This window comes from Zeus faber (assembly GCF_960531495.2).
Source record: "Zeus faber genome assembly, chromosome: 22".
Classification (NCBI taxonomy): domain Eukaryota; kingdom Metazoa; phylum Chordata; class Actinopteri; order Zeiformes; family Zeidae; genus Zeus; species Zeus faber.
The window spans coordinates 8683134-8710410 of NC_137209.1; the positions used below are offsets into that span (position 1 = coordinate 8683134).

A 27277-nucleotide genomic window follows, 5' to 3' on the forward strand; every position below is an offset into this window, starting at 1 on the left:
GACAATTAAAATAACCGCGGCCCAACAGATCAACTCCAAGACAACATTAACCATCTATATTCATTCTGAGCACAGATCTTGAAACTTTTCACAGCACGCAAGTAGTCTTTTGATTCTTGTATTCTTTAAAAGAGCACACAGTACTTAAAGAGGTTGTCCGTTAGACAATTTTTATTATTATTGTGTTGGAAAATCACATATTGATGTTGAAACCCTAACTTCTCGCAGTTTTTACTTCCCGTGCTCCGGCCCCGTCTTACCGAGAAGTAGCGCACGCCCACAGGGTCCTGCAGGAGGCGCTCGAAGCAGGCGGACCAGCTGGCCACCCGGCGCTCGGGCAGCCGCCGGTGGCTCCCCGCGCCCGGCAGGCTGCCGTTGCTGTTCAGGCTGCTCTGGCTGCAGCAGCCCTGGAGCTGGACCCCACCGCCGCCGTAGTCTGGGAGAGGGGCGAGAGGGTCAAGGGGGTCAGAAGTCAGGGGTCAGAGGGCCATCCCCACCCCCCCCCGGACAGCTGAGAGCCGAGGGAGACGCCCCCCCTGAGGTCAAACGGCCCCAGGACCAAATGGAGGACCACTCCCCTTTCCAAATCTAAATTCAGCTTCAGCTATTTTTATTTTCTGTATCTGATACAAGAGGCAGAGATCCTTGTGCATATTGAGAGAAAGAACACGGATGGGTTTCAGGATAAACACATTTCTAGGGCTGTAGGCCTGAGGAATAGTGGAGAACAAGGGACTAAGTCAAAGGCAATTCATCTCATCTAAAAACTCAGGGTTCAGAGAGGACTAAGGACACCCTGGACAAAGAGGAGGAAGAGCGAGACGGGCTCGGGAACGGGAGGTTGTAGGTTTTAGAAAGGGGGGCTCTGAATGGCAAAGGACCATCGCAGGAAACGTGAAGGGCCAAACGGGGTTTCTAAGAGTCAACAGATGCTACAAGACCAGACCGTCCTCTCATAGATCCTTACTGTATTCCACTGCTGTCTTGTATTGTAGAGCAGGGGTTCCCGACCCTTCTTCCGCCTCAATAAATCACCCGATTCAATCTGAGACTCATCCCTTTCAGAGACACCTTATGTCTCTATTTTTTTCTAAAAGGCGTTTATAAGTCATTGTTTCTACCTGAGATGGTTCTATTTTCCTGCCCTCCACTGTGATCTCTGGCGACCCCCTAGGGGGCCGGCACCGCTGTTCTAGAGAATGAGCAACAGGAAACGGGCGCAGAATAAAGGACCCGTACGAGTAAAAAGATGACACGCGAGGAAAGGAGGGAGGGCTGTAAAAGACACAGGGGCCGCTGGTACACTCACTATTCAACAATTATTCACTATTCCTGTTCTCATGGCGGCAGATGGCCACTTTAGAGCTGGACGCCGGTGTTAACAAAGCAAACAACCACAGGAACAGACTGGGATTTGTTCCCACTACATAGTCGTATTTTTCACTCGATAGCGGATCGGCAGAAGAACCAGTCATTCTGAATAGTGTGCCTTTAGGAGTTACGAGTAGAAACGCAACATGGCTTAAGGAAATGTGTGTACATCCGTCTCCAATTTCTGATAGGCGTCGTTCAACTCACAAAAGGCACTGTCAACACTGCGTGACATCATCGGCATATGACTAACCTGCCACCGGTGTGATGTAAGCGGCCGATGTGTCACCGAGATTAGAAGGGCGCTTCGACAAATCCCTCGCGTATCGGTTAAGCATAGGAATTGTGTTCTACGGCAATCGGCAGATCCCCCCCCGAAGCTGCTTGATTGGACATGGGTTATCGTATTCGATTTTGAGGCTTTGGGGCACGTCACTGTGTGACGCCTTGTTAATGACATGGTTTAGTGAGAAAACAGCATCGGCAGTGGAGAGGGGGCGAAGGGTCGCTCAGCGACCCGGTCGGCAAACATAACTCGAACCGGCCGTGAAAGGGGAGAACGCGCTGGTTCCCGAGCTTCCCCTCAAGGAAAAAAAATCTTAACAATCCACTTGGGTGTTTTTTTCAGGTGAATGTCCCTGCAGCAGATTGAGTAAGTGGCCTATCCAAACCATTCATTGAAAAAATAAAATAAACAAGACTTAAGGGGAAAAAAAAGAGGAAAAAGAAAAAGAAAAGACAACAAAAGAAAAGAAAAAAACAAAGCCAAACAAAGGATTAAAAATGTACTTATGGCTGAACGATATTCACTACAAGATCCACATCCATAATACGGCTCTTTAAACATGCTCTGTCAATAGAAAAGTTTTCTGATATAAAAAAAGAATCGTACTCACCTCCATCTGAAGAAGCAGCAGACTGAAAAAGAACAAAGATAGACATGAGTGAGAGACTGCCCTCATGACCTCTTGCGCCGAGACAAGGAACAGGCGTTTGAGCCGAGAGCAGCGTCTCTCCCGACATCTCACCAATGACTGTGTGAGGGGTGTGTGTGTGTGTGTAAGAACCAAAGTATGTGTGTGTGTGTGTGTGTGTGTGTGTGTGTGTGTGTGTGTGTGTGTGTGTGTGTGTGTGTGTGTGTGTGTGTGTGTGTGTGTGTGTGTGTGTGTGTGTGTGCTACTGGTAGGGGGTTGGAGCTTTGGTTCCTTACACGGGACCATTAACGTGTAAGTGGGTGGACCCCTGGCCTCTAACACATACACATACACACACAGCTGTTCACACCTCCAGAGGACCCGCCCCACAATCACACACACACACACACACACAGACACAGACACAGACACACACACACACACACACACACACACACACACACACACACACACCCGAGAGTCTGTGCATTCCAACTGCCTGGTGTCACAAAACAGATCGGATTTAATCAAGGGAGAGCTACTTGAGCGGACAATCACTGCCCATAATTGTTCTCCTTTCACTTGCTAATTTGGGGGATGAGGGTTTTATGGGCCTATAGATCTCACCGACTGAAAGGCAAATAAGACAGGCACTCTTTGCGCTTTGGAGTTGAACAGGGATGGAATTTCATAGTCAGTTGTATCTAAAAACCCAACTTCACGCCTTATAAAATATCACCCGTGCACCATGCCCTGACAATGAATTGAAGTCTTTAACTCGGCACATTTGGATTTTAAAGCGCCTGCCACAAGAGTGGGGCTGTGGAAATGGTTGCTCGCATTATTTCGGTAGGGACATAAAGGAAAGACTTAATGCTGAAATTTTGATGCAGCTGAGCTAAATATTTTTAAATTGCGGAGGAGGATATAAGAGCGGCATCTTAGGACGCGCTCCAAGAACACTCTAAACCGGCGCGTTGGAGGATTCATTTGAAAGGGGAGCCTATTTCCAGAAGAGCCCTTTTCCGAGCTGCCACTTCAAAGTGTGAATGCTGAAGGCAGATAATGCATCTAAACAGGGCACTTGTTGCCTGGCTTGTTTGGCGTGAGCAATGCTTTGAATTTTTGCTTTTACTGGTTTAAAAACGCTCGATGCGACGCAATCGCACAATTTGGAGGAGAAGGTCATGGACTATTGCAGGGCTATTTTCGTAAACTGAAACATTGCTATTGCTCATTGTTATTTAGCCTTGTTAAGGACATAAATGCGGAAAGAATGTAATTATCAGCACAGTGTCAAGGGCGTGCCTTATTTATCATGATAAAAGTGAGGATGTTTTTTCCAGATGCAATATTATTTATAGAATGGCTGCCAAATTTCGCTGTTGTTTGCACTCTGTGCTGTTCAACGGGATCAGAACAAGAATAGATAAGCACAGACATGTTTTATAATTGACTCCGTGTTGAGTCAACTGGCCATCCGAGAGCGAGGCACTGAAGTGGTGGGTCTTTCTGTTTTGGGAGTCCCCACATGTAAAAGTTGCATCAGGCCTTTTACCGTACCGCTGTAGACGTATGCCACTAAAGCCACTAATTGTGTCTCAGGGCTTCTACGCGACCATAAGGCTACCGGCTCCAAACCCCATGCAGTCGACACCCAGGATCCACCTCTTCTGCGGTGGCCAGCATGTGCACAATAACTGCAGGCGGGTGGGATGAAGGCGCACATAAAGAGAAAACAGAGAGGAGGAAAAGAGAACGGCCAACTCCATCATCCTACTTCTTCATGTCTAAAAACAGCGTAGCCTTAGACTATGTGCAAAATTTTCCGGCTTCGGACGCCGGGAGACTGCGATGGCAACTTTGGCCATTCAACAGATGAAAATTCTGCTCTCCCAAATATGAAATCATGCAAGTTGAGGTTATTGTAGTGGCCGACTACTCCAGTGTTGGCATTCCTATCCCTTAAGTGAGAATTTAGACCAAAAATTGAGGACGGCGACATGATTAGAAGAAGATTCTTATACTGTTTCCACACAAAAAATAGGCGATTGACACCTTTCCTATTGCCAGGAGAAGTTCGTTTTTTTTTCTGGTGTACCTCGCTCAACGTCACGAACATGTCGAAAAAGGGGCGGGTCATGGTTCCAGTGTGAATGGGAACAAAACGGTACAGGAGACAGCAACTTAAACAAATAACGACATAAAACTGTAAAACTTGGAAAAAAGAATTTTGAGCCATTCAAAAGAATCGGATCGTTCATGAACGACCCAACCCCACAGTAGAAGCAGCATGGAGCACCCGTGCATGGATGCTCCGTGCTGCCGGAGCCCGCACCGGTCCTTCGGCGGCGGTGAGCGGGGAGCAGCTCGGGGCGGTGCTGAAGTGACTCGGAGCCCCCCGGGGAGCGCGGGGGGTCCTCCGCTGTGCTCCCCACGGAGCGATCCCAACACTCACAACATTTCACGGTCTCCCATGCGGGAAAAAAGTCACCGACTTCAGATTTAGATCTGGATTCTAAATGGTATATCAAATGATGCACGGATATTCCTGTTTATTCATGCGCTAACGTCAGGAATTTCAACGTACAGGTAAAGGGGCCGAAATTAGCCGGTCGACAAATGTTACCGGGTTTTTGCCACAGTGGGAAAGGAGTTTATGTCACACACACCACAACACATGCACCCATGCGGCGACGGCGACCAACACTCACATGCAGGAATCAAATTCGGGACTTTCTTGCTGTGAGGCAGCAGTGCAATCACCGCGCAACGGTGCCACAGTAATGACAAATGCATCATACGTTCGACGATACAGCGTCACAACACGCAACAGTTGTCAAACTGACCGCTTTTACTCATGGTGATAGGCATGTTGTAAGGTGTGTTATATGACAGAAATGTTAAGAGATCCGTCATTGGCAGTGTTGCAACTGGGTAATTTTGAGCAATACGGAAGTTATGTGGATCCTTTAACCGAAAAGGTTCCTTACTTCATTATAAGTCTAAACGCACCCATTGCTTTTGCAAACTGAGTCTCAAAATCATAAAATGTCAGTATGTTTAAAAATGACTCCATAGTATAATATAGTATATATCAATCAACCGATAGAGGTTAATTCCCACTAACAATAATAACTAACTTGTAGTTAGTCGGCTTGCTTAATTTCAGTCTCAACAGCGCACCTCGCCAAAAACTCCTTTTATTAGTAGTTGATAGCCTACATTGTACTAAGGACTCTTTTTTAATATACTTGAATGGTACATTTCGATCTGCTTTGGAGTTTACGCAGAAGTAAGAGAATTATCGTGACTTGTTTTGCAATGAAAGCAGAAGAAAAATACATAGTCATAGTCAAATCTCGCTTTAACAAGTGTTTTCTGAGGAAACCAAACCAGGTGGACCTCGAAAAACCGACGTGTGCGCTTGCGTCCACGTGCCGCGGCCGCGGAGGTGAGACGAAAAGCGCGCCGGCGTTTCTTTTCAGTCCGTCGTTGCGATCCTGTCATCGGGGTCTCTGACAAAGTGTTGACCCAGGAACAACAAACACCACCCCGAGGAACTGATCCCGCTTCCTTCCCCCTTTCACACCTTGGGTGATGGGGTTGGGGTTGCTGTTCTGTGGGGAGGCGTCGCTCAGCCCTTTCATGTGGCGGCCCAGGCGTCGCAGAGGCCCTGGGAAGACCTCTGGGCCGGAGTGAGTTATCAGCCAAATGGAGCATAATCACTCTCCAAGCCCCGCCGAGTGTTTCAAAGTCGAACCAAGAGGGATTTGGCCCCAGAGTCGGAAAACATATCCCCAACTTTAGAAACGCCGCAGTATTTATTCCGCTCAGCCTTGAGTCTCGCTGTAACCCCCGAGAGAGGGCGCGACAGGAAGATTAGAGTCCCTACTTTGATCCAAGCGAGAAGAACCCACATAAACATCGACAGTCAATCAGATTAATCTTCTCTGGATGTCTTCCTATTCACATTTCTCATCCCCCTTTCGTTCGTCATTGAAGAAAATCCTTGTATGTTGCAGACCTGTCAAGGCATGTCCATGACACACAAACACACACACACACACACACACACACAGTGGCATACCAAAAGCGTTGGCGATAAGCGCGGTCCATCATCTGAACATACCCCAAAATAACTTTTTTTTTTTTTACCATGTTATGGTGGTCTAACCCACCACACAACTGGCGAAACAAAACCCATGCGAGCGACCCCCCCCCCCTCCCACCCGCCAAGAAGAAGAGAGAGGCAGAATGTAATGACAAAAGCAGCTGACTTAACAAACATTCCCCGCACATCGCAGACCGGGGGGAGAAGGAGAAGAAGAAGAAAGAGATTGGACGGTGAGGCACGGAGTTTACTTACCGTGTTGACGAACCAGGATTTCTTAAAGGAAAGTCTCTTTTTGAGACTCATACTTCCCCGATCTGCTACGGCAGCAGCAGGGAGACAGATAAAGTGTGTGTGTGTGTGTGTGCATACCTGAACATTCCCCACCCAAATTCTGCTTACCATGTCTGTACAAGTCAGAGGGTGAGAGAGTAAGAGAAAGAACGAGAGAGAGAGAGAGAGAGAGAGAGAGAGAGAGAGAGCGAGGAGGGGGAATCTGACAAGGTACCAGACAGAAAGGGGGGAGACATGCAGTGTGTGTGTGTGTGTGTGTGTGTGTGTGTGTGTGTGTGTGTGTGTGTGTGCGTGTATGTGGAGTAAGACTCGGAAAATAAATTTCCTTACTCTGCAATTGTTGCCATGACAACACATTCGACAATACATACAGCCTCCACCACAGTGGCGTGAAGGAATCAGATGATCCCCCTCCACACACAGACACACACAGACACACAGACACACAGACACACAGACACACACACACACACACACACACACACACACACACACACACACACACAAAACCACAGCAGTCTTCCCCTCCTTTTGTTTTGTGTTGTGGTAATTTTCTTTACTTGAAAGACAGACGCACAGTCACTGCGATAAATTGAAGCCATATGAGTCTTCAATCCCCTGGCATTATTTGTCGAAAGAAAAAGTTCCCGAGTTGAAATCAGAGCTTCATTATTCCCCATCCCAAAGAACCGTTCAGCCATTAGAAAGGTCTCCCTCCATCGGACACGCGTCGGTCTGACTTTGGAGCAAAGGAATCTGACGGTAATTGAGCAAAACTCCCGTGGTTCTGCCAACGGTTTGCTTCACGCTGCAGGAAACCAAAATTACTTTGAAAGAACTGGCGTAGGTCTTCGGCGCGGCCGCGCTTTTTAGAGCAAATATCTGCTTTCTAGCATTAAACCAAGATTGTTTTCTTTGGTGCACAGGTGGAGGGTTTTGTCTGTTTCGAGCCACCGATTTTCCTAACCCTGTGTCACCGGGAGTGGGAGGGAAGCGGAGCACCCTGGGGGAAGGAGAGGCAGAAGCCCCAGCCCCGTCAACTACCTGAAACCACATCATTCGCATCTTTAAGACTTTAAGTATTATTATTTTGATGGTTACGTGTCAACGGCAAGGATAACTCAATCTGGACTTCTCAACCAAATGGATAACATCTCTCGGCCTCATGTGATTGGGCTCTTGGGCCATTGGGCTCTCGGTGATGAAATGTGTGAGACAAGATCCGGCAAAGAGAGGGAATTTTGACCAGATATTGGGAGAGGCAGACGGAGAGACAGAGGAGGAGGAGGGGTGGGGTGCCCGGCCTGTGTCAGTATGTCCTTATGACATCAACCACGCCGTGATTAGAACCCGATGATCCTGCCGCGGTGATTCATTCCGACTGATATGCACTCTGCCCTTTGACCCGCTCCAGGTGAAGAGGTCACCGGTGACCATCGCAGCCGGGGCAGCCCGTCTACAACCATAGCAGCCCAAAGGAAATGAACAAAGCTGGGGACAAATTGCCAATGCGTGTCTAAATGAAGGTACTGGGAAATTAAGTTACCACAAAAAGCATGGGAACTTGGCTGCCAGTTAACTGTCCATCACATGGACAGTCACCACTGACCCCTGAGCCATTTACATTTTTGTCATATGTGTAGACGCTTACTTTTTTTGGATTCTTCTCACTCTTTGTCACTCACCTATAATAGTTACAATAATCGTGAGATCACTCATTTTGAACACTGTGATGCGTGTACTTTTAATTAATTGACTTATTCACTGCTTTGCTTTTTTTTTTAAACCAAATCAGATTTTGAAAAAACTTATTTTCAGAACAATCGGATCCAGAAGTCTTAAAACAGCCTAGGGTCAACACTAGTGTGCACCCCCCACTCTACCGCTTACATAAACTCATTTTTCATAAATGCCGCCAGAGCATTGTAAGAGGAAATTCTAAAATAACATCTTGATTTATGTGGGATAATAATCAAGTTTGCTATTATGGCAGATTGTCCTCTAGAAAGAGAAAAAGAAAAAACACTAAGAGGGCCTTGGTTTCCTTTTAAGGGATTACGACGGTGGACAAGAATGGTAAACGCCAGGGACACAATTAACAACGTCCCCTTAGATTTGCTATCTCCACTTTGTCCCTGGCCCGAGGGTCGATCGACACGGGGCCAAGTGACGGGACTTACGGTGAAGCTGAACCCTCTCACATTATCCAGGAATTTGGAATCCAGCGGAACAATGTCGCCGAGTCGTGGTTTGCGGGCCCCCGCCTCAGACGGCAACGAACGGGCTCCTTCAGCCAAATAAGGGATCCAAACCGCCGATCGCTTGATCAGCTCCGAGGCGGAATCGCTCCGGCAAACAAAAGGACGCTTCGCTCCGGGCCGATTTGCATTCGAAGGGGGGGCCCCCCGATGTCGCAGCGTGTTTCATCTGCTAATCTCTTTGATCGGCTCTAATTTAGTGCTCCTTCCTCAATGCCACTCGGTTAACCGCAGCAGATGGAGATGGCTCCGCTCCTGTCTGGGTTTAAAAGGGAATTACTACAACTTGAGCAATGGCGCATATGCATGTATGTGTGTGCGCGTACGTGTGTGTGTGTGTGTGTGTTGTGTGTGCGATAGTCAGTTGTTGCTGATAACCAGGCACGCAGGGAGTGTTACTGTTTGTCTGAATAGAGATGTTTACTCTGCTCTCTTGCCGCCCTACCTCTCCCAGGGTCAGGAGTTTTGGCGCCTGGCTACGGCCTCTTCCCACCTCGTTACAGTGATGTTGTGAACGCCACTTCGACCGGCGCTGTTCCACTAAGTGAGGTGGAAGAAGCAGGGTCAGTGCACGCACGTCGGGGTGACGGCTACGTTATTTGGCATGTTGGGAGATGCGGATTCTACCAACCAGTCTGGGTGGATGGATTCTAATTTAAAGGCGTGGCCAAACAAGAAAGTGGGGTTTTGTCAAGTCAATATTGTATCTCGTTTTCGTTCCATCACTGGTGTGGAATCGTCGCCAAACTCAGAATAAGGTGCTTGTTTGGCCCCGCGGACCAAACACGCCATTTTGGTGGAATGGGAACAGAAGTGTCACTTTCATGCATCCCCCCCTCTGCCATGCTGCAGCCATTCAACACAAGTGTCACCTTTAAAGGTTACGGTCTGTAGCATACTCAATTTGTACCAGATTGAGCAAGAATAGCACAATGACACGCACGCTTATGCACCACACAAAAATAAACAAAGAGATTATTTCAGAAACACCAGGGATGGGACAAAACATTGAAACGATATAAATACATGATGCAATTTGTCACACACACAAATTTTGGATGTTAACAAATATCAAACACAAAAGTTGGACACTTGTTAAATGTGGGAAATAAGACTTGGAAACAAAGCTGAAATGTATTTTTATTAACCTTGCAAGGTATTCAGATACTTAAACATTCCCTGTGGGCCAAGAAATAACCTTTTGGGACTAGTCCCTGCTCACTGTCATAAGGAAATGCTGTTTAGTATGTGGGTATAACAAAGACTAACACCCCTAACCCACTTTTTCTCATGGGATCAGGCTTGTATTCCAAGATCATGGAAGGCCTGAGGGCAGTAAACCATATGAGAGGCCACCACACCCTCACCACACACCCCCCCCCCCCCCAGCTTCCATAAACTACACCAGAAATGGACTTTCCAAACCGAAACGTGACACTTATAATTAGCCCTGGGACCCTCCCCCCACCACACCAAAATAACTTTGTGAAGAAGGAAGGAAGGAAGGGGCATATGTGCACATGAGTTCTTAAATCCCCTGTTTTTGAAGTACTTTAGGTGGCTTTGCCTTCCCCATGTGCGGCCGGGCGGACTTTGTCATTACAACGAATATTTACTTCCTGAGCGTAATTCTCAGTGTCCCAACCTCAGGGGGTCCTGCCCTAATCACCCTAATCATCCCAGTCGTAGCAGGAACCTGAGCCGCTCCACTGGGAAAGGATGGACGGATGGAGGGGGGTTGGCTGGTTTAGGTTTATCCCCCTGGGCTACGGAGTCTCTATGTGTATTTGGCACGGGGACATGTTTAGGGCAGCTCTCACTCGGGGGGATAGACGTTTGTGAAGGGAAACGCACAAAAGCAGAGAGATAGTGGATAGCTTTGTCCGCACACAACTCTATTCAATGTGTGAAAGGAAGTCATGTCGCCAAAAAGTCTGAATGTATATTGATGGCGCTGCACCACAACAACGCTCAATCCTACCACGACAAGAATGAGTCCCTCTGATTTCCCTGTCAGAATTCCATCTATATTTAGACCTTTTTTTTCCTCAATCTGTAATGTCTGAGATGACTAGGAGGATGGCGTCAGCCTTGCCCAATAGCAGTGGACACTGAACAGGGCTGCCCTGCACCGTCACATTTCGGGAAGACCATACAAACGCATCCAAAAGGCGTCACACAGGCGTGTCACCCGCTGTTTAAAACACCATGACACACATACAGCACAGGCCAAAACATGAATGGAGTGACATTTTAGCAAGCGGGTCACACAATAGACAGTGCATGTAAACAGCCTGATGTTCCGTCTTGCGAGCAATGCACAACGTAAGGAGGGGGAACAGGACAGGACAGTACGTAGTCGACTCCGACGCTTGATTCCTCTCAAAAATAAAAGACTGATTGACTCGGCTCCCCACAAACGTCTCCCCTTAGGACTTCCCACAGAGCTGGAGAGCCAAAACACTAAACCCACGGGGTTTAGTGTTTTGCTTTCCCACTGCTTTCCCTTCCCTGGAACCCAGTCTAGTTCAGACAAGATGGTCCACGTCCAGTCCATGACACATAAGGCGAACAAGCCGGAGCAGCTCTCCAGGTGCGGGGTAAACAGCTGAACTCAGCGCGCCGACTGCCATATCTCAGACATGTCAGGGCGTGATAACACCGCTTGCCAATACTATCCCTTATCTTGTTGAGCAACCCCCACACCCTCGGATGTAGATTTGCTTGTAGCAGAGCAGAGGAATTTGTCGTTAGTCTCGATAAGTAGGGCAAATAGAAAGTTTTTTGCGCGGTGTGCAGTGGGGTTTACAAAAGAAATGGGATTCGGAAGATCTGAGGGGCAAAATAATCCAACTGGTGTTCTGAAAACAAAGTTGGATCAACGTTAAAAGATCAAGTTATGTTTGCATGATATCATCACATGGTGTCCAATGACAAAAATCTGATCACGGAAGCCCGGAGTGGAGCTGCGACGCACGGCTGCGGTTAGGTGCCGGGTATTTTCCGTGGTAACAGTTTGGCCAAACAGCAAACTCAGCAACCACAGCCCCATCTGGTCATCTGGTTATTGGCTGTTGGGTTGTTCGTATTCAGAGCAGCTGGCCAATCCGTCCCCTTCATCTGGGGTTCTTTGCGTTCTTAATGCACTGCTCTTGGAAGTTAAGCAGTCAATTTATTTACGTGCGAATAAACCACAGCAAGAAGGGGAAATAAAAAGTCACCGTGAGGACATTGGAAAATGCCAGGACGCTCGCTCTAGACATCTCGTAACGCGAGCCCGAGAACACGTTCCGCGCTCGCGATTGTCCACCCACACTGCAAAGCTCGCCATGTGATGCTGGTACAACCGAGGCACGTCACGTTCTCTCGCCCACCCCAACCCCCAGGCGACACAATTGCTGTTCACCTTCTCAAGTTACATCAACAGTAAACAAGTTCATGGATCGAAATATGAGGACATACACCTGCCCCCCCAAAAAATGTTGTTCCTTTAGAAATACGAGAAAACCCATGTTGAGGGTATGGCCGGAACACGCAGCAAAGAAAGGATTAAGCGTGGAATACGCCTCAAGACGTAGTTTAGCAAAGGTCACTCTGGGAGCAGAGACAAATGAGCAGGGCGGTGAATCAGGGCAGGAGGAGACCGGGACGGGCAGGGCCAAACCACACGCAGCCACTTCAAGTTCAACCTCAACTAAGGCTGCTACACAGCTGTCTAAAAATAACAGGACTCGCAACGTTCACCGAGGATGGGAGTGTGTCCGTCAACAACAGCCCATGATGTCCATTACTCCCAACTAACGCTGAGCGATTATCATCCGGGCTTTTGGTTACCGCAATGCCTCTACCTGCATGGTCGTGATATCCATGTGACTAATTTGCTTCCAAATAATTCTTGTCTGAGCATATCTTATAAAAGCACCACTAATCCTCCCCAATATCGCTATGCCCTACTCCGGACATGCCCGGAATTATACGTCCCCGCACAGGGCTGAGTCGTCTTTAAATTTGAGTCACTTGCAGGTTAGATGGCCACGCGCGGTGCTTGAAGTCTGAGGGTTCTCCGAGGCGACCCCTCACAAAAACCCCCCTCAGCGGGCGATCCGATTGGAAGTCAGGGTATATATAGCTCTGAATAGAAAATCTAGACTGCAGTTTGCCTAATACAGCGGTGCAGTGTATCACGCAGCGCATGGGACCTCAGCTGGCACGGCTCAAAACATTCCTCCGACGGACCGCACAAGCTGACAGTACGCCACTCAAAACTCTGCAACAGGACCCGCAAGGGAGTGTAAAGAATGAAGAAAGGGAAAAAAAACAAAAGGAGCCGGAGAGTAGAAGACACCACAAGGATGAAAGGATGGAGAGGATGCCGGCGCGCGGCGAGGGGGAGTGAAGTGAAGGGAAAGCGGGAGGACGAGAAAGCAAGAGCACGCGGGGATCCACGACAGGACTTACAGAGTTGAGAGATAAAGTTTGCTCCATGTATGGTGCTGTGTGCGTGTGTCTTCCCTCAGCGCTGATCCGCACGCCTGCGTCGCATGAACAAGTCCATCCGCTGGAGCGCTGTGGTGCGCGTGTGAGGCTCTGCGTGATTTGCCGTGAGAGAGAGACAGAAGGAGATAGAGAGAGAGACAGAGAGCTACAGGAGGGTGGGGAAAGCCTGCAGAAGAGCTGAAAATCCTGACGGCTACTAGGAGTTCAAAAGCTCCCTCTCGCCCTCCCTTTTCCCCTCTCTCTCTCTCTCTCTCTCTCGCTCTCTCACTCTCTCTCTCTCTCTCACTCTCTCACTCTGCTGTTAGCTCCCTCCCTCTACCCGTCTCTGTCTACCTCCCTCACTGTCTCTGTGTCTTGTTGCCTCCTTGCTTACTGCAACGCCCACAGAGTAATCTCATCACCTCGAGGGTGCAACCAGGAGTGCTTAATACCGGCGTACCTCGAGAGGGGAACGCAAACCGCAGAGAGTTGCCCTCTCTTGTCTCTCGCAGAGGTCCAGGCGCGTACGACGGCGACGTCCCATCTAATAATAGCTCACGCCAACGGAACGCATTCACCCCAACACTCAAGACAAGACGTTGCACCAGCGGCACCAAAAGACATTGCAGCAGACGCTCTGTAAACACGAGGCATGGCAGCGCCGTTAACGGTTTCAACCGCCGATCCCCAATAGAAGTTCCTGCCGTGACTGTACACACGGCTGCCAGCTGAGCGTTCGCAGCACGAAGCGTCTGATGGGAGCTGGGAAGCGTGTGATGCAGGGGGCGGGCGCTGTGGGGGGGGGGGGGGGGGGGGGGGGTACACGAAGCCAGCGGCTCTTTGACAAGCTCCTTGCAGAAGCGAGGCGGGGAGACACTAAGTGCCACATTCTTCACCGTGCCCAAACATAAGAGAATCTGACAACAAACGCAAGGCGCGCACTGAGTCATTCCAGAAAAACCAACGCGCACACAATCGCGACATCCGTCGGAAACCGCTTGGCGGAAAGCCCCACAAATTTAAACGCGGCCAAAAAGCCTTTCTCGCGTGGCGTGCAGGCTGCAACCACGTGTTTCAGAGGGCGCGGCGAGATGGAATAAAATGAGAATCTGACGGATTCCCATGATGGCATCGATGGCACACGCTTACTGAGCACAGGAAAGACAACGCCGGCGCACGTGGACAAACTGCCGTGAGCTTCCAGATATTCAGGCGGCGAGGCCACATCCAAGCAATGTCCGGAGGGGCCTGCCCCGAGTGCTGCTTGTGTGCGTCCAACTTCAAAATGGTCTCGCGGCGTCCTTGTGAGTCCAGAGGCGGGCGCTGCCCGGGGGCTTATCGTGTTTTTAATATATGATGGTATGAAGCCAGGCCATGGGAACATCCTTCACGAACACCAGGGCTGCGACTAGATCACGCTCACGAATATTTCAACTGATGAATAATTGTCACGCAAATGATTGTGATTGACAATCTCATTGTCTTTTTTGTTCTTTCTATGCCACTTCCACAGTATATCATATTATTACACTATCATACTTGATAGTGTAATAATATAAATCCACCTTATGAGGAAGAGACATATGTTGAGATTGAACATTGGAACACGAAAATGTGGTTAGTCATTTCTCGCGTCGCCTTAATATTCCCCTTGAACACGGAAAGAAAGACGATTGTGGAATCCAAAGATTTTACGAAATGATTGTGATTTGCTCAAATAAGTGCGACCCGGCAGTTATGTAACAATTGCGACGGCTCCGATGACAAACGAGTGACGAGGGATGTACATTAGGAGTGTAAACCCTCCGGCAACCCTATGTATCCACCAGCGGTGTGGGCAAGAGTGACTAATTACCTCACGACAGCTTTGCACTATCATTCCGGGACGGTCTGCATCTACTAATGACATTACAAAATGTCCCATTATGGCAGATTTTAGGGGAAAACAGCGAACGTCCAATTACACGTTAAAAAAACAACCGCAAGAAAAACACCAGCAAAAATACCCCAAAAAAACCTTGTATATTCGTAAGATATTACCTGGATGTGAGTGGTAATGTGATTAGGTGGTCCCCGCTCTGGGGGTGGCAGGCGCCTTTAGAAGTGCACCATCTGATCTCTGACTGTGAACCCAGGGTGAAGCGCAGCCCTTGAAGTGAGAGCGAGCGGCGGCAAAGAGCTGTGGCTCTAATTGCCTCTGGCAGCAGTAAAACATCTTCTGCAATGAAATGTATAGGCCTAGCATGGCGTGGCTCAAAGCTGCGCGGGCAAATAACGGCTCGGATTTGGACACGCTTTGACCGGCTATGTAAAGGCTGCACAAACGAACACTCGGCCAGAACCTGTCACGTCAATCATCCCCACTCAAAATTGGCACGCAAAGCAAAGTCGATGATGGTACGAGAGAATGGAACACCAACCTGAGATTCCAATCCGACCCCCCAAATGGCAAAGTCGGATTGAAATTAAATTCCATTTTTGTCACGTCACTTAGAATTTTTTCCGATCATGCTTGACCTGTTTTTTTTTCCCCTTGAAAAGTATCAAAGATATTGTTTCTGATTCTCATGATGTCATCAGATACGCTCATTTTCTTTAATCCAGCCAATGAGATTACAGAAGTCCCGCCCACTCACTGAGCTTTCTCTAGATAAACGTTTTCAAGTGGGTACTTGTGACTCAAAGGCCAGATGATGAATATTATGTAATCTGAGACCACGCCCTCTCACTTCTGGACATGATTGAGAATCGTTATGGATAAAACTACATAAAACACAATACAAGTCATTTCCATATAAAAAAAATGTTTTGTAATGTCTTTTCATGCCGTGTGTAAGGTTTGTAGAGAGAGTTACGAGTGATGTATGATTTCAGTCTGTTTATAAGCAAGTAAAGGACGCTACTGCGAGGTAGAGGAAATAAAAATAAAGTGAAAAACTGCAGTTATAAAGCAACAATTTCAATATTTTAGTTGGAGGAATTTCATCCCATGCTGGATCATTTGATTTTCCACAGTGAACGGCAGCGCAGAGGCTACAGCTTTGTACATGCGGCTTCTCAGGGAACGTGTCCGAGCCTGACCTGCAGACAGAACCCATAACTCATATCACGCAAAGTTAATTATAACTGCCACAACTGAAAGTACAACGTAACTGCAATGCAGTTACATCAGCAAGCTCAGAGAACACGTTCAAATCAAGGTACGAGACAATGACTGACTCGGATTTATCCGAGAGTGTTCAATCATTTCCCCGAAAATTCAACAATGAGCGTGAAATCGACTTAGACTGCAAATTTAAAAAGGAGATAGAGTATCTCGATTGGGAAAAAGCTTATGCTGAAAGTTTTGAAAAAGTTTGGAGATTATGCTCTGGCAGGCACGTGGACTGCTGTTGTGATTAAAACAATTGTAAAAAGTTGTTTTTCCAAAGAAAAAACTCTTCTCTTGCCTTTCTCCCGCTTACTTTTAATGCCACTATTCCCAGACAATTGGAATCGGGGTTTGGTGCTGTTGGAGTGCACTGTGTGGTCTTTGGGTGTGTCTGTCTGTGACTCTATGGTCGGACATTTCAATGGGGCTGTCTTTGTGTGTGTGTGTGTGTGTGTGTGTGTGTGTGTGTGTGTGTGTGTGTGTGTGTGTGTGTGTGTGTGTGTGTGTGTGTGTGTGTGTGTGTGTGTGTGTGTGTGGGTGTGGGTGTGTGTGCGTGTGTGTGCGCGCGCGCGCGTAATAATGTGGTAAATGTGTGTATGAATTCTTGGATGTACGCATGTTCAGTGAAAGCCTTGGTGGGTCCTTCTGCATGCACAATGTGTGTGTGAGAGAGGGAGTGAGTCAGAGACATACAGTGGAAAGGAGAAGGAGGAAAGAACCAGAGAGGGGGGGGAGAGAGAGAGAGAGAGAGAGAGAGAGAGAGAGTGAGAGAATAAAAGGGTTGCCTGGTAGATTCCCCCCTCAGCCACACCACAAGAGCGGATGTCAGCGCACCATTGGCTCATTCTGCTCATTAGCAAGGCCAAACCAACAGGGCCATGCCTCGGCCCGACACAAAGAGCACTCTGTGCCACGAGCGTAGCACCAGAAGTAGAGTTCAAGGCAACGGAAATTAAAGGTTGAGAGAGAGAGAGAGAGCTGGAAGCAGAGCTGAGCGAGAAAGGGGACGGTCAAAAATGAATGCCCGCGTTAGTCCTGCCGAACAGCTTTTTTTTCTGCACATTGGTTCCGAGAGAATGGGAAGTGCATCGGCAGAGAAAACACATTTTGTGACCGGGCACCAACAGACGTTCATTAATCCCGTCGAAATTTGTGAATATCCTGAATGTGCCTTCGTTTTTAAGTGCGTGAAAACAAAGCGGTAAAGTGAAAACTCGAGGAAAGCAACGCCGACCTCCCAAAGTGTGGTCGCAGGCGACTCTCCAGGATCTAACGTACATTTTATGCAAGAGATGAGGCCCGAATCAGAAAGTAAGAGTCGAAGAAATGGAGAGACATAGCACAGAAATTGAAAAGATTGAAAAAATGGAAGCGATGAAAATGGAGCGCGTGGGCCTTACCTCGAGGTCGTCCAGCGACCGAGCCATGCTGAGGCGCTTGCAGGAGCGGCGTCGCGGCGCCCGCACGACGCCCCGCCCCCAGAACCTGCCGCCCTACCATGGTCACAGAGAGGGAGAAAGCACAGGTTAATTTGGAAATGAAATGTGCGGACACCCCGTGATAATGTCATTTAGATTCCCGCGTCACGTCTGTCACATTATTTTAACGACTTTGTTATGCCTCTGCCCGGCGCCCGGCGATTAGGTGATAATGACTCACGTAGATGTATAACATGGGGAAATTAACATTGTGAGCTTTCAAAGTGTAGAGCAGCTTTATAAAAGGATTCGGCAGCTAAAATGGTTATTGGACAATATGGGGGTGTATTTCCGATGTAATCTCCAGATTGGCCCGCTGCTCCACTGGGGCCATATGTCGCCTTCTCGGCTGATAGGGGGCCACAGCATGGTCTCCTCTGCCGTCTGACAACACGGTTCCCCGCCGTCTAAGCGGGCGGCAGAGGTCACACCGTAAGCCCCCCCCAATTAGCCCTATCTCCGGTCCGGCTCCACCAAGCGATCAGAGGCATGCGGTGGGAATCGGACAGGGGGGAAACTCCCGAGTTAGATCCGATGGTCAGACCCGAGGCTTCGCCGCCGGTCAGACCTGGAAGCTTTTCTAACCGACCTCGACTTTTCCTCGGTCTCGCCTCCCTCGCCGTCACGCCCAGCGAGCATAACAAATGCATTTTTCAACGGCAACCAGTGTTATTATTAAGACGGGCAAAGCCGAGTCTAATGTTTGGGCAGGGATAAAGAATTGCGGGTAATTATGGCAGCATGACACGGGCTCTACCCTGTAATTTGCTCCGTTTCCTGTGCAAGATTGTCTCCTTTCTGATCTGACACAGGGGGGAAGCACACAACACTTCTCGGCTTTAATAAACGGGTTTAGATGAAAAGACAATAACAATATATATGTGTGTGTGTGTGTGTGGGGGGTTACTTTCACACACATTTAAACTTGTGTAATAAATGCATTCACAATGCAATCATTTATATTTTCACTTACTCATTTTACTAAGAAATACTCAAAAGAATGTAGGCCTATACTAACCACAAACACTTAACTGTGGCTTTGACTAAAAATAGTTTCAGTAGAAATGTGCGGTTTTATTGTTCTGCCGGTTCCACATAGTGACAGGGACATCTTGTGGGCAGTGAGGGAACACAACACCGTCCACGATGGGACTTTTCACTGGTTTTCGTGACAACGGCATCATTGACTTACAACAGGTGCCTTTTCAACTCAGCTCACACTCGACAGCAATTGACTGACGGAATGGGAGATATTGTATTTCACGCGCCGCGCTACCAAAAAACAGACTCGACACCATTCCCGTGTCTGGAAACTCAGCTCCCGGTGAGCATTTAATACTTCCTGGAGGAAATGTTAAAACATAAATGAAGCACAGGAACAGATGTTCTCCTCTCAGTGCGGCCGAGCGAACAATAGTGCCATTTAAGGGAGGGTACTTTGCATAAAAGATAAGCCAGAAATACACCACTGAGAAATTACCATGACACCTCCTCTCGAGCAATTAAATTATTGCAGCTACGTACAGCATACATGTATTTAAGATTTTCTAATTGAAAGAAAGCACCAAAAAGATAGAGCATATACAACAAATTGTGTCATTATGGTGTAAAAACTTCTTACTAACTTTGTCATTGCCATCCTGCCGCTGCTTTCCGCTCTGCTCAAGGAACCTTTTGGTCCATTCTTCCTTGGGGGGCAGCATCATGCCGTCCGCCAGTTCATACCTGTCTTTAGGGATCTGGCTCATAGGCGGGGGGAAAAAATTAGCACTACCACTAAGGCTTGCATTGGACGGCCAGTTGTTAGTGGGCTCTGGCTGGTGCTCAGGGGCCGCAGTGCGGCCCCTGGGCCACTTTTGTTTCGAGAACCACTTTTGGCTGCTCCTGAGGGGGCCTCCCAAGAAGTTCTGCTTTTTACCCAAAGGCAAAGGAGGTGGCGGGGGCTTGAACTGGAACTCAAGTCTAGGCGGCGGACCTCCGTAGAGGCTGGTCAGAGAGTCCGGGCCAGGTAGAGACTCTGAAAGGGAAGGTGTGCTGCTGCTACGGAGATTAAGGTTGTGGTTCGGCTGGGTCTGCGTGAGGTTTTGTGGGGTGAGGTCTTCAGCCGGGGGATAATCCCAGGGGCAGCTGGGGAGGAGGGTCCCAGAGTGTTTCCCATTGGCAGCAGGGAAATCCCTGTCGGTCCTCTCCTCAGGGGGGGAAGCGTTGCCTATTCCGCTGTCTCCATTACTGCTCGCACTGCCTTGTTTGCCTGTGCTGCCGTTCTCCTGGGCCTGCTGTTGAGCTTCCATGTCCAGCTTGACCCTAAGTCTCTCCACCGCCTCTCCCATGTCACTAAACAGCACAGAAACAAAATGAAGGACGTCTGGCGGAGTGTGTGGGAACTCCAGGCACCCCAAGGCGTCTGGATCTGGAGTGCAATCGAAGCCAAAACGCCCGGCGATGCCCAGGTGATCCTCATGCTGGCCCAGCTCAGGGTCAATAAAGAAAACATGACAGGAGGCCCTCAGGGGACCTTCCTCCGGCACGCGGCCATTGGAGATGTGCGCCGTGGTGACCAGGCAAAAGAAACGCGGATCCTCAGCGCAGACGGCGCCCAGAACCAGGTTTTCAGCAGGGAAGGCAGCCAGCACAGCCCCTGCGTCGTCGCAGAGACGGATACAATCAAACATGATCCTCATCAGCACCAAGGTATGGGTGTCCTGCTCTGTGCCCAGCTGCCGGATTCGCTCGAGGATGGCCTCCAGGCAGTTCTCCTCCGATTCAATAGTGCCCAAGATGAGTTCTGTGGAGCTGAGGTAGCCGACCACCATGGCCATGTTGAGAATACTCCACGCTGAGGTGATTTCTTCTGGATCAGTGAAGACAGAGTCTCTGTCTCCAGCCTCAGCCGCTTCCTCATGCGGCAGCTCGACTAAAGAGTCCAAATGCTGCGACCAGTGCGACATGTCGGGTTCTGACACCGGACGCTGTTTGGTTTCGACTGTCTGGACAGATTTACACTTACTGGACGAGTATCCAGAGTGGTCTGAGATGGCGCGCAACACACCCGCCTTCTGGAAAAGACCCTTTCTCTCGCTGATACCAAATTCAGCATCGCATAGTATGGGGTTCCCCATGGTCCTTCGTTCAGCGAGCACCACCAATCCCAAGGGGCCTTTGCACGTGCCGATCAACTCCACCACTGCCTTGTGTGACGCTTTGGATACGTCGGCCCCATTGACGGCCACGACGCTATCCCCCTGTTTGAGTCCCACCCGGTCGGCGGGGCTTCCTTCCAAGATGCCACTCAAAAGACACGGACCCTGACCCGAAATTGTGAAGCCGTATCCAGTCCGACCGCGCGCGACCTCCAAATGCCTTATCTCCCCCGTAGGGGTCAAGTCCAGACGCCTCCTCACGCCCTCAGGCTGTTCAGTTATCCTCATCTTTGTTGTGTGCTGTCTTGGAGACGTGGGAACTACAACACTTGGGGTCGCATTTGTTGCCAACACTAAGGTGTTGTCATCCTAAAGTGAAACAGGAAGAAAGACGAGCTTGAACAATGATGTCATTTTTATTTGTACATTTTCAATTCAAGAGTGGGGAGAGCTTATTGGTTATTATGCTAATATGGTCATTATGGTATTGTGGTTAATATGTATTACATTATTATTAAATTAATATTTAATAAAGTATTTCACTCATGGTTTTAATAATTTGAGGTGAATCTTGTAAAATATTTTCAGGTTTAAATTTCTAAATGTATTATTATTATAATTATTGGTATTATTATTATGATTATGATCGTTATTATTATTATTATTATTATTATTATTATTAATAACAATAATAATAATAATAACAATACTATTGCTACTACTACTACTACTACTAATAATAATCATAATCATAATAATTTAAAAGCAGGGAGAAAGAGGAACTTGAAGAATGATGCCATTGTTATTGTTTTACACTTTCAATTCAAGAGTAGATAGAATTATTGAATTAGAATTGTTGTTAATGTTTTTTGTTATTATGGTGATATTATGTTGTTATGGCATTTTACTCATGGCTGAAATAATCTTAAGTGGAATTACTTTAAAACACTCCAAATGTACTAACTATGTAATATATGTGTGTAATATATATGCAATGTGATGTGTTGAAATAGTTATGAATAAAAAGCAATAACAATGATAATCATTTTCTAAATAAAGTAAAGTAAAGTTGTTGGGGTTTTTTTTTTTTTTTTTTTAAATCATCTTTATAATAATCGCCCTGCGCCCCCATGCAAGCAGTGCCAGCTGGCTCCCTACTCACAACAGATCGACCACACAGAGAGAACCCAACGCAAAGCAAACCAGATTTTCTGACGTTTTATACATTGGTAAACATAAAACAACAACAACAACAACAACAACAACACGTCGAGGACCACGTTGGTGTGGACTTTTTTTTTTGTTTTGTTTTTTCTTTTTGGAAGTTTCACCGCTATAAAAAGCCAGCGCAGCGTGGACACTCGGGACGAAAGGTTCGACTGTTCTGTTCAGATTCGGTCCCTGACGGGTCGCTCGGTTAAAATTCATCGAATTCGCCTTCGAAGGAGGACAACGGGGCTCTCACGAGGATCGATTCATTCGGCCGGGGTCGTCTGTTGAGGCGGAAGAACGCAGGACGGCGCGCGAAACGCTTCTGTCGCAGGGTCATTTGGGGTGTGAGCGTGCGAATCAGTCCCATTCCACGAAAAGAAAACATTTCAAATGCCTCGGCCCTTTATTTATTTTTACGCCTTTGGACTTGAATTCACTGCGAGTCTGTGATTTCGAACGTTCACCAACCTCGCCGAACCTTCCGGCGTGACTCACGGCGCCCGAGTCATTCGCGAGATCCGTTCGCCGCGAGTGAGTCACAAACTCGCACAGAAATCGCCACAATTTATTACGTTACCTCGTCCGTCCGTGTGGAGCTTCGTCAAGTGTCCGGAGCGACTTCGTTCCTTCGCGGTGAAAACAATGCACATGTATAGTGGAGGAAAAAAAATAAATAATTATAAACTTATGTCCTAAATAACACTAACACAAGTGAAAAGATTTCCCCTTTTTCTTTTCGGTCCGTCTGGCAGCGCCATTCCGCGGCGGCTTTGCGGCTTTTTTACGAAGCGTCTTTCAAAGTAACCATGACGCCCTGCGCGTCTGCGGTGTCACGTGACGCCTTCCCCGCGCCAATCCAAACGCCCGGCGCGGCGGACGTTCAAATCCGATTGGCTGCGGGGACGGGCGCGTTCACGGGCGCCGCAGAACTGACATTCGAGATTCTGCATTTGATTGTTAGTGATGAGATTATGTGTTATTAAATGATATATGGCTGTGAGAAAAGTAGAAAGAATAGTAATAATTAAAGTATATACAACATATATAATATATATATAATGTATATTATGTTATATATGTATATATATATAAATATAAATATATATATATATATAGAGAGAGAGAGAGAGAGAGAGAAATAAATAACATAACACATCTATATATATATCTATATATCTATATATATATAGATATATAGATATATAGATATATAAATAACATAACACATCTATATATATATAGATATATATATATAGATATAGATAGATATAGATATCTATATATAAATAACATAACACATCTATATATATATTTATATATATATATAGAGAGAGAGAGAGAAATAAATAACATAACACATCTATATATATATATAGATATAGATATATCTATATATATATAAATAACATAACACATCTATATATATAGATAGATATAGATATAGATATATATAAATAACATAACACATCTATATATATATATATATATATATGTGTGTGTGTTAACGCGTCTGTCAACATGTCTACGTGTGGCTTCAATAGCTTCATCCAAACACCACCAATCCCACCCTCCTCCTCCTCCTCCTCCTATATATATATATATATATATATATAATTTCAAATCAAAATTTCTTCAACTAAAATAATTCTTCAATCTCCCTCAAGTGTTTCTTATTCTTATATGGATACGTGAATATGAATGTGTGTGTGTGTGTGTGTGTGTGTGTGTGCGTGTATAAGACCCGCGTGTGTACGGTCTAGTGGTCAACTCAAAGGGGACACGCACTACAACGTCCTCTTCTTTAGACAACGCAAGTCAAAAGAAAAACGTCGTCGCCTGACCCTACCTGGCATCAAGTTGGGGTTTTTTGTTTGTTTGGTTTTTTTTTGTCTTTCCACATTCTAGATAAGTCATTTGTTTTCGGGATCCACTGTTTCGGCACGCTCACTTCGCAAACAATACCTTCGGTCAAAGGCTTGCAACGGTCGCGTTGGGGATCCGTCACGTGGTTTATTATACACACACCCACGCACGCACGCACGCACGCACACAGACACACACACACACACACACACTCAATTTTCCCCTTTTCCCGATGCACCGTTTTTTCACGACACGGACAAAAATGTTCGTCACACCATCTTTAAGGAGAATATTTCAGATTTTATTAAGAGAATATTTCAAAGAATACTTATATTACAGCATGCAGAGTATACACACATGCAACTGCTTGTATGTTTCAATTTAAAACCTATGCAGTGTTCTCTGAACGGCTTTGCCCTCCATGGCGCAGCCAGGGAACGCATTCAATATTATAGACGATACAGTATATTAAAGGTTTTATTGGGTGAAGATAAAACCTATAATCATTTATTGTGGGTTTTCTTTTATATATATATATATATATATATATATATATATATATATATATATATATATATATATATATATATATATATATATATATATATATATATAAGGGATGAAATATAATATGCGGTTGCTTCACTGACAATGATTTTGTGGAGTCAATGTTTTTTTGTTTTGTTTTTAAATAGAAGCAAATTTAAGTCTATTATCCCCTGACTATAGATACCCATTATCGTCACCTTTCTGGATTTCACACTTCTGCAGGAGAATGCCACTCACGGCTTTATTTGTTGGTCCTAGTTCTGACACGTCTCAATAATTAACTTATTTAAACGATATTTTAAACGTGTTTCCAGCGTCCATTTTACAGGATGTCAAATATGCGATGCCTCTTATTTTGTTGGTCCTGCTGTACTGCAGACCTTGATTTATAGAGTGGTGAACTTACCACTTAAATTTGAAGTTCAAGGTATATGCCTGTAATTAATATGTGTTAAAATGGCTCCCAGGTCGAATGTCCACCCTTGTGTTGACCTCTAGATTTAGGACTATTCTGGTAAATCACTCAGTGCTCTGATGATCTCAATGACCTTAAACTACCCTCGTTCCCCGGTGTAGCCTGTACACTTAAGAAGAACAAATGACTTAAGAAGGACCTGTTTATGGTGTGCAGGTCAATGGAGATATCATGAAAACATCTACTATAGAGCTTAGCCGGGATCACCCCGGATCGGTGAAGTTCCGCAAAACGGGCGCGGACCACACCCTTCAGGGGTCTTTGACGCCTCCCTGGGCCCACGGCGTGGACGGGGCCGACGGCGGCGGCTGGATCATCTTCTCCAGCAGGTTCATCATGCGGTCCTGCAGCTGGAGGCACTGCACCTGGAGGAGGTTCTGCTGGTGCATGGCCCGGCGCACCTCCCGGCAGGTCTCCTCCACCGCCCGGCTCACCCGCTTCTGCTCCTTCAGCATGCCCTGCATCACCCGCAGCTTCTTCCTCTTCATGGACATCTCCTTACCGTGCGGGCGCCTCCTCTTGCTGTGGGCCAGGTGGGCGCTGGAGATCGAGAATAGAGACGGTGCCAAATTCACAATTCCCCAAAAGAGAAGGGAGCCGATAGAAAAATCCATGTTGTTACTCCTATGGAGGACCTCAAGGATTATCGTGACCTCAACCAAAACCTGAATCCGTGATGTCATTTGTTATTGAAGCACAAGCTACTCCATAGAAAATGTATCTATATTCATCAATATTTATGCATATATGGGTTTGTGTGTGTGTTATTATATTATGGATAAAAGTGTTTGAGACATTTGAGCTTTCAGCTTTAAAAAAAAAAGTGCATTTTGTCACGTTTTCCTGGATTGGACTGGATTGGTGCTCTCTTGCACTCCCGTCAACCTGTTATCACTGAAAGGGATCGGGAGGAAAAAATAAATACTAGTAAAAGATAAGCTCTTCAAATTACCTGGAGCCCAGTGAGTGCACACTGTCGGAGCTGAAGGAGTCGTCCAGCTCCTGCTTCAGCTCCATTTCGTCTGAGGAACCTGTGTACTCTGGCAGGAAGCCCATGGCGGCCCCGCCCTCGGCCTGGGGCACCAGGGGCTCGGAGGACTGGGCGGAGGAGGTGGATGGGCCCCCGGCGCCGGTGGCTTGAAAGTCGAACGAGTTCATCCGCCCATTTTCGTAGGGCTTGGTGAGGATCTTCTCGATGGACTTGAAGTACGGCCAGTCCGGAGGCTCCGCGCTCTCGCCCAGAGTGCACTTCAGCCTCCTGTGGACAAACGCAAAAAAAACAACACAAAAGAGACTCTTTTTTTGGGGGAAGAAGTTTGGGTATTTTGAATGGGTCATCTGGGGGCTTGCGTGCCCTCGAGCAAGGCACGAATCCCCAAACTGCTCCCGAAGCTACCACCCCGGTGTGGACCGGGGGGGGGGGGGGGCGTTCTCAAAACCCCCCAGTCCGCAACGCGTACGTACTGTACGTACCTGTACTGGAAGGACATGTTGGTGATCTTCATCTTGATCTCCTCCTTGTGCCGCTGCTCCCCGGTCAGCTCCAGGAACCTCTGCGACATCTTCTCGTAGACCTTGGCGTTCCTCTTGCTCATCTTCAGCTCGGCGTGGAACTCCTCCCACACGTAGAGCAGCGCCTTCATCTCGCCGTCCGTCCAGTTGCGGGCCCGCCGGTGCTTCTCGCTGTGGCCCGGCACCAGGTAGTTGAAGCTGTCCTCGGCGGCCATCGCCGCGCAGGCCAGGGCCAGGCCCTCCCTCCCTAACCTCCCTCCCCCTCTCCCGGCGCTAGCCTCTTTGACCAAAATAGAACCTTTACGGCCTTGGGTTTAAAAGCCTTTTTTCCGCCCCCCACTCACCCAAACCTCCCTCTCTCTCTCTCTCTCTCTCTCTCTCTCTCTCTCTCTCTCTCTCCCTCGCTCTCTCTCTCTCGCTTCCTGTGTTTCTGTGTCTGTGGACTGTGCCGCTGAAAGAGGACTCAAAAT

At 47.4% G+C, this 27277-nt stretch overlaps 2 protein-coding genes across 4 annotated transcripts in view; both read right to left on the reverse strand.

Moving 5' to 3' along the window:
- Nucleotides 1–21484, reverse strand: part of LOC307247534 (regulator of G-protein signaling 12-like) — a gene marked incomplete at its 5' end in the record, with an annotated part of 37051 nt that extends 15567 nt beyond the window's left edge. Inside the window, 4 exons of one of the 3 annotated variants that reach the window (XM_080023697.1) lie at nucleotides 261–436; nucleotides 2268–2289; nucleotides 17979–18071; nucleotides 19682–21484. In XM_080023697.1, the coding sequence (XP_079879823.1) occupies nucleotides 261–436; nucleotides 2268–2289; nucleotides 17979–18071; nucleotides 19682–21484 (2094 nt within the window). Of the gene's footprint in view, nucleotides 1–260; nucleotides 437–2267; nucleotides 2290–6654; nucleotides 6735–13409; nucleotides 13539–13887; nucleotides 13953–17978; nucleotides 18072–19681 lie in introns of those variants that run through there. The other 2 variants (XM_080023699.1, XM_080023698.1) reach the window with 2 other exon arrangements.
- A 3439-nt stretch (nucleotides 21485–24923) lies between these two features.
- On the reverse strand, nucleotides 24924–27022 carry msantd1 (Myb/SANT-like DNA-binding domain containing 1; the record flags this gene model as incomplete). Its single annotated transcript, XM_080022934.1, has 3 exons — nucleotides 24924–25835; nucleotides 26248–26553; nucleotides 26769–27022. 3 exons carry the CDS (start codon nucleotides 27020–27022, stop codon nucleotides 25547–25549), a joined length of 849 nt encoding a protein of 282 aa, XP_079879060.1. The 3' UTR covers nucleotides 24924–25546.
- Nucleotides 27023–27277: the final 255 nt, after the last annotated feature.